General features: G+C 42.8%; 1 protein-coding gene across 6 annotated transcripts in view; it reads right to left on the bottom strand.

The window, feature by feature from the left end:
• The window catches only part of LOC118450580 (agrin), a 239,896-nt gene that overhangs the window by 23,264 nt on the left and 204,042 nt on the right, over nt 1–12,590 (bottom strand). For all 6 annotated transcript variants that reach the window (XM_085656940.1, XM_085656941.1, XM_035886418.2 and 3 more), the window contains one exon: nt 5,949–6,185. In XM_085656940.1, the coding sequence (XP_085513066.1) occupies nt 5,949–6,185 (237 nt within the window). The remainder of the gene's footprint in view (nt 1–5,948; nt 6,186–12,590) is intronic.

The following is a 12,590-nucleotide window of genomic DNA, read 5'->3' as shown; positions in this document are numbered from 1 at the left end:
CTAATGATCGTTACGATATTCGCAAGCTCTTTACAAGGACAATGTTAGTGCGGAAGCAGAGTGAGAAAATTTGTCGCTTCGTATGTTTCCAACATAAACAACGAATGTCAAGGATCTTCAAAAATATAGGACCAACGACGCTCCACGTTAATTTCTTACTTTCTAATTTCCTATTTCTTTTTTATCGAAAAGAAGCAAGAAAAACTTATTTATTGGAAAGAAAACGTATAAATCATGGAAATTGAAGTGTGCACTACGAAAGTTATATTTTGATGGATGAATTTTCTTTCTCGGTAGGACAAAAAGAGAGAGAGAGAGAGAGAGAGAGAGAGAGAGAGAGAGAGAGCGAACGTGGACATAACTCGAATTCCATTGGCACGGTCTCGGGACGCCCGAGGGATCTCTACCGAAGAGAGAAAGCGTCGCGCGAGCGATAAAAGTGTGTTTAAAATTCCCGCGTCGCCACCACAGGGCAATTGTTTTTAAGTTCGTCGCTAGAATCTCTTTTCTTCGCTTCGCTTCTCTGCTTTCGTTCCATCCGAGCATTCAAGCGTCGCGGCGTCTGGTTTCTCTTGCGTCGTCGCCGTGGTCTCGCCGATTTCAACTAATCTTTCAACTTGAAAGAAACTTTTCCATGAAGTCTCCATTTCTCTCTCTCTCTCTCTCTCTCTCTCTCTCTCTCTCTCTCTTTTCTTTTTTCTTCGTCCATCTCGACCTACCATGCGCTTCGTCGTATCATTTGTGAGATAACTTTGAAAAAAGAGTAATAATAATTCGCAAAGAGGAAAATATGGAATGAGAAGCTTTTAATAGTTGTATCGAATGAGCCATGAAAAGAAAAAAGCGATTATCTCCGGAATTTAAGTATATCGTATAGCGTATATCGACGAAGTGAGATAGAACAACGGGAATGGATTTTTCATCGAAAAGTTCAGCATCGGTCTCAATTTTATGGACGTTCGAACGTTCCCGCGCGTCTACCGACGCACACGCACCGAACGGATGCAATATATTTGATCGATCTGCCTCGATTCCATTCTTCCGCAACGATGCGTTCGATAAGCTACGTTTCGGTCCGGCGCGGCGCGACTAGCTTGATCTAGATAAAACATATTTACCGATAACGGCAACACGCGCAAAACCGATAGATCCGAGCCATTCATCTTCCGATGGAGAAACATTGTTATAACTTTCTTCGTTTCTTCTCTCGATATATCGCTAGTTTAACGCTTATTATCGGATTAAGGCATTTGGCGTCTTGCGAGATCTTTCTCGCGCGAATTATTTATAAACGAAACGCATATACTCTCATCTAATAAACGGAATTTACCGAATACCGCGTATATCGTAATTGTCATATCTCTTCGTGCATTTGCGAGAGAGAGAGAGAGAGAGAGAGAGAGAGAGAGAGAATATGGCGGTCTTATCTGCTACTTCCGGCGTTGCTCGCAAAATAGCGAGAATACGAGACACGCGAAACGAAGGCGAGCGAACGTTACGAGCGTCGTATAAAGGTATTATGTCTGGAAGGTGGAATGACTGGGTTTATGTTAACAGCAGCACCGCGGTGCTTCCGGGTTAACGTACACCAGCAGTAACCCACTTCCGTTCGATCTACCTTTGGTAGGACCTCAGGTATTGCAACCAAGAAACCGACAAAGCCATCATGCACACAACATCGTCGTTGTCGTCGTCGCGCATCGGGGCCACGCGGATATCCTACTCTTCTTCGTCCTCCTCCTTGGAGTAGGAAACATAAACGCGAAAATTCGAAAAAATACTTATTGATTTTCGGTGTACCTATGTTATCTCAAATGATACTACTCTTATTATTCGTTTAGTTTGAATACAAAGTTGAAAGAAGATTTTATATACGAAAAGTGAATGATAAAGAGGTCGGTCGTTTGAAATAAGTAGAAAGCAAAGGCGCAAGCAATATTCGTCCAGGTTTGCCGGTTAGTCGCGTGCAACGTTCGCGCGAATTCGTTTTCCAAGTAGAGTTTTGGACTCCTATATTTCTTCTCTTCTCCGTTACGATGTACGAGTATACTACGTTCTCCTTTCAAAGTGAAAATCGAGCGTCGCTCCTCCGCCGATCCAACGAAAGAGAACCTTCCGTCTCGTTGAACCTGTTCGCAAAAGGTCTTTGGATAAACACGTTTCAGCTACGTCACCAGTCTGCCTTTCCATCCTACTTCTTTCACGAGCGCACACACATAGATACCCTCCCACATAGATTATCTCTCTCTCTCTCTCTCTTTCTCTCTCTTTTTCTTGCTTCGAGATTTCCTCTCACACGTGTCTATGTATATACGTTCGAAAGAGGCAAATACTTTAGCCTAGCGAGTGTGAGAATTTAGTTGAATCCATTTTGCAGAACCGAAGCTCGTATCTGAAGCGCTCGTCCTCTCTGCATCCCTGTTCCCAAGACCCTTATACGGGCCGCTCGAGCGTGAAAAGAATGGGGTACACTTCTCTCTTTCCGTCTCTACCCAAGATACCAGAAGAAGAATCTCGAGTTAAAGTGAGTTTATTCGACGAAATGTAAGAAAGAGTAGACACTAGTAATCTCTGCCTATACGTTTCCGCGTTAATTAGTCGAAAAAGAAACATTTTTTTCTCATTCGATTTTCTCTGAACTTATATCTTTCTCCTCGACGCTTGGAATATTTTCTATTAATATTGACACTTTTATCTATGACATCGCATCAATTCACGCGTCATACATTTTAAAGATGTCTCTCTCTCTCTCTCTCTCTCTCTCTCTCTCTCTCTCTCTCTCTCTCTCTCTCGATTCAGAATCTCCGTTTTTAATCTCCAACGAAAAAGTTGTTCGACTCAACTATGGAAAACGTTTTCGCATTTTCTCCATTTTCAATATACTCGTCCAGATTGCCGATCAAGAAGCAAACGGTAGAGGAGAAAAGAGATGGAAAGGAGGGAAAGCGAAACGAGTTCGGTGGCTCGGAAGTCTCGAAACTTTTCGAGCTAATTTGATTTATCGTCGGCGCCACTCGAGATTCGTATCCGAAGCTATTCTACTTGGCCTTACCCTCGAACGAAAGACGTTGCGGGCGAACGGACTAGAGAAAGGGAATCGGATGGAAGAAGAAGGAGGAAGGTGAGAGGTGGTGGGTTCGAGCCACGGCAACTGATACTTTATGCTGCGGAGAATTTATTATCGATTTTGGCGTTTAAAAGTATCGCACAGGACCAACTGGCACCGATTGATAAACGTTGCTCGCCGTCATTGTCGTCGTCGTCGTCGTCGTCGTCGTCGTCGTCGTGCGTGCGTGCCTTTCGATTCGAGAAAGGAAGAAGATGCGGAAACTAATGCGAATAAGAGAGAGACTACTACTCTTTCGTCTCTAGGACGCGATCCTCGACGACTTTCCCGCCGTGGATATTACGTTTCATTGTTCCTTATACAATACCAAGGTAGAAATACAATTGAAAAGGAAGAAGCGAAGAAGTCTCGCGGAAGAGAGGAAGAATAAGAGAAGAGAAACGAAGAGAGAAGAGGACGAGATAGGAAGAGGAAGACGTTCGTCTTTGTAAACTTCCGACGTCGTCGTCCTGGTGTGACTTTCTCTTCCTTCGAGTCTTCCTCCTTATCCACCTACCAAACTAAAAGGCTCACTGGATCTAGGCGCAGTCTAGTTCTCTATGCGAATCCGTACCGTCGTTATTACGCTCAAGCGGACAGATTGCGAGGAGGGAGAAGAGAAGCGGATTATAAAATTGCACTCGACGATAGTCTAAAGTAGTCGTACGCGACCACTGGATATTGTTAAAGTTCGTAACTTGTGCAATTTTCGTTTTATCTACTCTCTCCCTCTCTTTCTGCCTTTTTTCTCCTTCGCGTCCTTAAAAAGGAACAACGGGAAAGTAACGTCTTGCTGCTTGCGCCGTTAAAGCAGTCCCTCGAGAGCTCTAATTTTTTTTTTTTTCCCCTATTTTTATTATACTTTTTTTCTCGCTGTTGCGTAAAACAGAGATATCAAATAACAAGTTAGAGAGCGAAAATGGTCGCGACAAATTCAGACCATTCCGTTAAAACGATATTCATGATCGCATCTCGTCTAACTCTATGGAAATCGAGAGAAGACTTTATAAAAAATAAATGAAAAGCAATTTACATAGATCAAGAGGAGCTAACCTTTTTATCCGTTATTTGTCTTTAACGGTTGACTACTCTTCGCGTTACGTTAATTTTGGTTGCATTACACAAGGCAACAGAAATTAGAACGACGATTGCGTATTCTATGCATTTTCCACGAGAGAACCGGCTAGTTGTCTCCCTCGGGTGTTGGACGGAGTACATCGTTCGCACGTCCACACCGCCTCGTTCTCCCAAGAGAGATTGGAATAGAACGAGATAAATAAAGAGGAAGAGCGATAGAGGGTACGAAAGCGGGCGAGAATCGTTCGACGATGTATTTAACCAGCTCGTTAACCGGTGGCTGCGATTATCGTAACTATTACAATCGAATACCATCCTACGTCGAAGGAGCAGAACTATCTGTCGTATGAAAGACGAAGAGAAGTCGAGCGAGAGCGACGCAGACAGACGGACAGAGAGAGAGAGAGAGAGAGAGAGAGAGAGAGAGAGAGAGAGAGAGAGAGAGGAGGGAGGGGAAGAAGCTTTTGGAGCGACAGAAGAGAGCAGAAGGGATGGAACTTACCTAATCCTAAGCAAACAAGGGCTCCCTCTTGCTACCTGTCTGATCAAACATTTGTCTTTACTACTCGGTTGATTAAACGCCTGCCAAGTTTGTACTGCGTTCGAGACGAAGTGCCTCGGCAACTTCCGTAAATGTGACGACGAGAAAGATGAGAGAGAGAGAGAGAGAGAGAGAGAGAGAGAGAGAGAGAAAAGAACGATGACTGCGTATATGGATTCGGGGCCGTGAGTACAGGTGAGGGTAAGAGTCTACAATCGAGAGAAAGAGAGAGAGAGAGAGAGAGAGAGAGAGAGAGAGAGAGAGAGGCGGAGGCGGAGGCGGACCGAAGAGATAGAGGCACCGAAGCCTGACTCCTTTTGGTCGGAACACCGGCAGATCGCGAGAGTCAGACGATAAATCCTATATGTATATCGTACGTTCCGTCTCAACGCTTGCGAACACGCTGCCATCTCTCTCTCTCTCTCTCTCTCTCTCTCTCTCTTCTTGGCATACCGCTAATTTATCATTGTCCGCATCTGCCTACGACCGCGTGAAAGGGAACCGACCGACTTCAAACGTTTCTCGCCGATCCTCTTTATTTGTCCCTCGAATTTGTTTTTCCTACAATGACTAACAATAAGATTATTCCTTCAGTCTTTATTCTATTCTATTCTATTCTCTATCTACGTCTTCTCCATTTCTTCAATTTTTCTTTCTCACGAATTTTCAAACTCACAAAGGTAAATTTGGTAACGCTCTCCTCTCTTCTCTCGCGTTGAACGAGACGGTATTTCACCTCGTGCACGATTCGTTGAGTTGGATGGATCGCTCGAAAGTTATGTTTGCTCTCGTGTCTTATGGTGTCTATATAATATAGTGGAACTATAAATTAAACTCATCGATCATAACCGCACCTTTACATTTTCTTCTTTTCTTCCCTTTCTTATTATAATACGCCAAAGCAAGGCTTTGCTTTGGGACTCGAGGCCGCGTTGAAAATAGGAAATACATGTAATTTGGATAAAGTGTATTTTCGATTAACCACAATGACGAGTATATTTATTAAAGATAATGTGGAAATAAATAATTTGGCGCTGTATCGCTTCTCGATGGCAATAGGAAAAAGTTTTATCGCCGTTCTCTCTCCCCTATAAGACGTAATAGTAATCTTTGTTCCGTCGCAGACGTATCGGTTTATTTTTAATTTTCTAAAGTCTTACACGACGAATTCTCCTAGAACGTATTTCTATACGCATTGCAAAATATATTGCAAAAATTACTTACCGCATTTACCGTGAAAAGCCACGCTGATATTTGCACCTTTCGCACAAGCGCCTTTGTTCAGGTCGCACAAGGTCGGATAGTCGATGCCGTCCGTACCGCAAACGGGTCCAGAGCCCTCGTGATCTCCCAAATTTGGGCATGTTTGCAGGCACTCGCACGAGGCCTCGGTACCGTCGCGACTTCGCACACATTGGGCGCCTTGAGAGCAATTTAACTTGCTGCACGGATCTTTGATCTCTGTAACACAAAAGAAGGACGTCGATTTCATATTCGATCCTTATCGTATATAGGTCTCGCGACTTGTCCTAAATTAACACGAGGCAAATGCCTCTCTATGACTTTTAATCATTCATAAATAAACATCGATGACTTTACAACGAAGAATATTATTTATTATTCCCGTATCCTTCGGATATTATATTTATCAAGTACGAGAGGGAGGATGAAAGCGAATTCGCGATATCTCGTAGAAGTAAGAATAGGCTGTATGAACGAAATAAAATGATGATAAATTTTGGTTTTGATCGATGGACCGTCGCACGCGCTCGATCTGAGTTCTTATAAAATATAATTACGTAAGCGCAATTCGTGCCGAAATCGCGTTCGATAAAAGTAAGGAGCAGCAGCGTCGATCGGAGGAGCTAATCGATAATAATATTTTTAAAAGACGAGTATCAACGATAAAAGTCGAATCGAGTCGAGCCGATTTTTGGTCAAAGTACCTTTTGGAAAGACGTAGCAGCAATGGCATATAGTTAAGGTGCCGTAGACTATCAGAAGGGCGTACGTTATCATTGTTCGTGACTGCTTCCGGAGTCCCATTCTGGAAAGCAAATCGACATATCTAGCACGTCATCGGGCACGTATCCGTACGATCTCACTCGTACATATGTACGAGCCGATTCGCTTCTCTATTATGCGAAGCATAAGATGCAAAGTAAGCATTTCAAGGGAAAGAAGGTTGCCGCGAGCGGACGTGGCCCAATAGAATAGAGAGGGTGCCGTACGAAGGAAGCCCGGATTGGGAGGGAGAAGAAGAAAAGGGGAAAGAGACTTTGTCCGAATGATTGATCATTCGCATTCAATAACTTGGCACTCGGTGTATTTTCGATTTCGCATTCGCCGCAATCCCGATTATCCTCGTTAATGCATTTAATTCGCCAACCCTCCCGTCGTCGGAATCGATGCATTATTAATTATCGGCATGACAAACGCAATTAGCGCTCGTCTCCGCCTAGTCGGTTCCCATTTACGTACGGTGGGTCACAATAAGAACCTCCTTCATTAATTTAACGATTTCCCCCAAGAATCATTTTATTAGGTGGAAATTATTAGAGAAAGATGTATATATCGGCCGATGTGTTATAAGAGAGTTTTACCGGATACGAAAATGAAATTACGAAAAATCAGGTTCAATCCTGAAATACCCGGTGATAGGTAGCAGCGTCGGTTTGTTCGGTTTGTTGGAAATAATCGAATGATAGACTCGATTTCCGAAGAATTTATTTCAGAGTCGCATATAGTTGTGTTCGTAACAGTAAATGGGAATCACGTATCGTCGCTGAGTACAATGAATTTCTACACCGAGAGAATTTCTACTTCTCCTCCCTTCCCTCTCATTCATCCGAACGATTTTCCTCTCTTGCACAACGTGCCGCGATATCGTAATTAATAATCCATTTTCCCTGCTTTTTGCCAGTACGTCTGACCGTCGCAGCTCGTCGTTAACGCTTACGGGATAATTTATTATCGCCGCGGCCAACTGCATCGTATTACTCGACCTCCGATTCTCTCTCTATTTTACAGATGCTTGCTTGCTTCTTCGTTACGATACGCTTTTTCTTGTACATTTTCAAAGAGTATCGGTGTCCTTAGTTCGCGGATACCACGACGTTAGGATAGAACGTTAGGCACGTCGCAAATCCTTTCATTATTGATCCGTCGTCGTATTTATCGGTTCATACCCGAGATATTCGGATAAGAGTTAATTAATTATTAATTCCTCCTCTTAAAGACACATTTTCTCGGTCGTAATTATAATACAAATGTGTGGATCAAAAGGGTCTACCTAAAACACGTATTTAACCCATATATCCCAAAGCAAAAAATATCTTTCGCACGAACGTCCTTTGCCGCGACGAACGTTTAGCATTATTATTCTCGCGAGTGGGCTTTCATGCGCATTTATACTTGATTATTATACTTGAACTATTTCTACAAGTGCGTGTAAATATGTAATCGCTTTCTAGTAGTTTACTCGATTCCTCCTTCTCCTGCGAAACTTCCTTGCTCGTTAAATACGGCATACGCGCCGATTTCGAAAGCGTCCTATAGCGCTTATCTACTTGGCTGACCACACTGGGATACGTTCCACTTGGATTCCAACAGCACCGACCGCTACGTACTTACTAACACGCTGCATTATATAATATTACACGACGATATATAATATAATATTATCATAGCTATTTTAAATATATCAAATTTATCGTTAAAGTGCGCGCGCGCGCGTTTCTACTGCGATACAAATTTATCCATCCGTTTGTTTATAATCGCATACCGCGAGTATAAACTACGTTTGAAACGTTGGATAAAATGATAGAGCAGCGATAAATCGTATTAATTCGTGTGAAAATTTCATACGATTAGTTGCGCGTTATGCGGAGAGAATTGCTCGATTTTATCTTTAAAATTTTACAACGACGAAGAAATTTTTTATCGATCGCTTTGTTATATTATTCGTTAAGCTAATCCTAAACTAATGTCCTAAACTACTTGGTCGCTTGGTTAACCAAAGTGAGACACTAGCAGGAACCACCTTTATTCGCTAGCACAGGATCGAAAACATGTTCTGCGTTTCGTCTCTTTCTCTCGGTCTCTCGGGCACGCAGTTTATATAAGGGTCTAGCACACGGCTCCATTATCTATGCTAATTAAGGAAACGCCGGCCATCATAACGGGAATGCGGAATCACGAAGCGTAAGGGAGTTAAACGGTAAACTTTGAGCGAGACCGTTGAGAACGGGTGAGTCGGGATGGGACGAGGCGAGGCGAGGCGAGGCGAGGCGAGGCGAGGCGAGGCGAGGCGAGGCGAGGCGAGGCGAGGCGAACAATGACTCCTTGACACACGTCCGATGCCGGATAAGGGTCGATTAGTCTTATATCTGATTCGGACGTGCCGTTAGCGCGTTATGCGCCATTAACGCTCGTTCAGATTTTTGTCGGTAACCGAACGTGAAGCGATCACATAGGCCCACCCCACCCACCCTACGTATCTTCGTTTACGATCTCGACAACGACCGCGTACATCACCTTTTTCTCATTATACCAGATTAGTTTACTTAGGCGTCCAAAACAACCGCCATATTTTAGATGAAATTTATTTTAATCGTCGGACGTGAAATTGCTAGGTTACTCAAACCACGGGACGTCTACATAAATTTTATATGAAAATTATGGGAAATTATCTATTATACCGTGTCTTTCTTCTAACGTCAATCTTTGTGTTTCCAATATAACGAATAGATCTTACTCGCGTTGAAATGGCGAAGCTATAGAAATACTATTCGAACGCCGCTGTCAAAGTTATAGCAAAGTCTTTTGCCATCTACATCATCTATTATACTTGCCAAGTGGTAAACGACGACCTATCGGAAAAATATGTTTCTCCGAAACGTCAAAGTATTCACGTATTACGTAAGCAGGCGCGATTAGCTTCGTTATAGAACTCCGCGTTTTAATTTTTCCATCTAACGCCTTTATTTTTACATCCCTGTAGGTCCTTTCGAAGGGCAAAAAGAATATAAAAATCGTTTATTGCCGTTCGTTGCATTTTTCAAATCTATCCGCGTGGATAGAAGTAAGAATTTTTTTTGAGCGATAAAGAACAAAAGAAATTATTAGACCAAAGTCAAAGGGGATTTCCATTTAAAATCTCCATTGTATCAGTTTTTCTATACGGCGGAGCGCTGTAATAAGGTCAAAATGTATTATTAGAATGCGACCCAAGTAGAACACAGACTTAAAATTAAAATTAAAATACTCAAAGGGGAAAGCGAAAGAGCACCGAGCAAGAGAGACCGTGTACTTGCATTTATACTTATTTCACGAACTATGGCGACTACTTTTACGAAGCAGCAACGATAATAAGACAATAAATAAAATAAGGAGCTTCCTAAGAATATTAACTGCGAGGAAGGGTCCATCATTAAAAAGCAACCCTGGGCACGTTTCCTTCTTTTGGTCTTTACGAAGCCGCCTCGCCACGTCCATTGATCTTGAGAGAAAGGGAGAGAGAGATAAGCCGCTTTCGTTACGAAGCACGTAGAACGCGCGCGAGCACTGATCGCATCAAAATTTATTTCGCGACAGTATGATTAATAACACCTACTTCTGCGTGTAATATATCACGCGTAATGATGTAATAACTGGTTTGCAGTTTTAAGTAGCGCTACTTATCTCGCGGTACATTTTCTTCTTAATAACGTCCGAAGCAAAACGTAAAGCTCGGAAATAAATGTCATTGTTAGAACGTTTCGTCTCAGACGCTTCGCGATAGTAGAGAGAGAATCCTTTGGGGAGAAAATTTTGTGTGATTAAATATAACAACGAACGATATCGTTGAACGTTCAAAGAAAAGAAAAAGAAAAAGGCACGAGGATGAAAAAGGGTTCGTGGCAGCGCTTGGTCATTGGAAAAGCGATTCTTCGGGACGAACGACTGTTTCCTTTTATTTACGACCTCGGCGTCACACTGTTTTCCCTCGATCGAAATAACCGTGCTCGGCAGTTGTGCGAAAGACACGCTCTGACACACCGTTGAGAATTATTTCCACTCTTCGTTGCGCTCCGCTTACAATCTCCTCTCGGCCCAATGCCCCAACCCAACCCTACCCTACCCATTTCTCTTTCGCTCTTCCAACGTCGACGTCCATCCGGCATCGTCCTAACCCAATTAACATCGAACAAAACGGCGTAATTGACTTTTTTCTCCGCGTCCGCGTTACTAACGTGAGAAAAACGCTTGTCCATACATCACGCATACAACAAACACACATACCCAAACGCAAATACGTCGGTAGGTTTTTTATACGCTCGCAAGAGATCCTCTCGTGGATATTAACGTTTTATCAAGATCGATTCTCGTTGTACCGATAATTCGATCTGATGTCGGTGTAACGAAACGGACGTCGAGATGACAAGAGGAGAAAAAGAATCTCGTTGAGAGAAGGCTACATCGAACGCTACATCGGTCGCAACGTTATATAGCAATTTACGTCATGCACTATTATTATTTCCCTTATTTCTCTTATAAATGCAATTTATTAATATTGATATTTTTATGTATGCAAACAAATTGCGACTATTTCGCAATCGTTGCTAGAGAGGAGAGAAAGGGGAGGGGGAAACGAAATCCTATTATTTGTTAATTATCCTATTACTTTAGAAAAGTTTTCTTTCTTACGTGAGATCGCATGTGTGTGTATATATATATATATATATTCGTCTCTATCGCGTTTCATTTCGAAAGCAATAGGCTTTACTTAGGTCGTTTTATTTATAGAACGTTACTCGACCGAATTAGATAGAAACTTTTCAACGAGTCTCTCACGCGTGCATAGATTATATATATATATGCGCGTACGTAATTGGATGAACGTACAATTCGAGGGAATAATTTAATACGCGTTGGTAGATCGATTTGAAAACGATCATTCGTGCCGCATATAAAGCACGTCCATTCTCTATCGCGATATTGCGTGGCACCGATTCAGATTTTGATAAACGAATGGATAATTCGCATTTTCTCTTGATTTCTCGGAAAAGCTCGCGTATATGAATAAGTAGGTACGTTCGTAGAAGGGAGATTTTAGGGCAACAGAGAGAAGACCAAGAAATATTATCCATGACTTTGGTCTTGGCTTCGGATTACAATTAACGAAAGTGCAGAGTGCACACGCGATTTACGACGGTCTCCTTTTCACTTCCCACGTTTGCTCGCGTCGCGTCGCATCGCATCGCGTCGCGTCGCCTCGCCTAGCCTCGCCTCGCCTCGCCTCGCCTCCCAAGAGGCTACCCTTAATTCGATAATACGGTCCTGGAAGCGAACGATATCGTGCTCGGGTTCGAGGAGTCGCGTGAGTTTCCTTCATTTTCGAGGGCAATTCCGCGCGACCACCGAGAGAGAAAGGGAGCTAACGAAACGATTACTTTTGCGTTTCTTCCCTCCCACCTACTAGTCTCCTTCGACAACGGATAAGATCGTAGATCGTCGGTATGGTAGGGGAAAGGAAAGAATTATTTTCACGTGTTGCGTGTCACCGTCCTAAGATCGCGATAATTCGCTTCTCTAAGGACTTTTTACGATAGCGTAAAAAGCAAGGACAAGCAGCGTAAAAAACAAGGACAAAAGTGGAGAATTCTCTTTTCTCTTTTCCGCGTCGAAATGAGCACGACTTAAAAATATCTAGATGATTTGTCTTTCGTTTAAATTTCGTCATAGATATGTTACCGTAAATGAGCACGAAGGCCATTGATCAAAAATTCATTGACGCGCGACGAAGAAGACGTATAACGAAAGGAAAATGCGAATTTTACTCGATCATACGTAGAGACGCGTTATGTCGTAATTATTCTCGAGCGA

The sequence above is a fragment of the Vespa mandarinia genome, chromosome 5 (genome assembly GCF_050613455.1).
Source record: "Vespa mandarinia isolate Hongniang chromosome 5, ASM5061345v1, whole genome shotgun sequence".
NCBI classification, from domain to species: Eukaryota; Metazoa; Arthropoda; class Insecta; order Hymenoptera; family Vespidae; genus Vespa; species Vespa mandarinia.
Note: the sequence above shows the minus strand (reverse complement) of the source record. Positions and strands in the feature narration are given on the sequence as shown.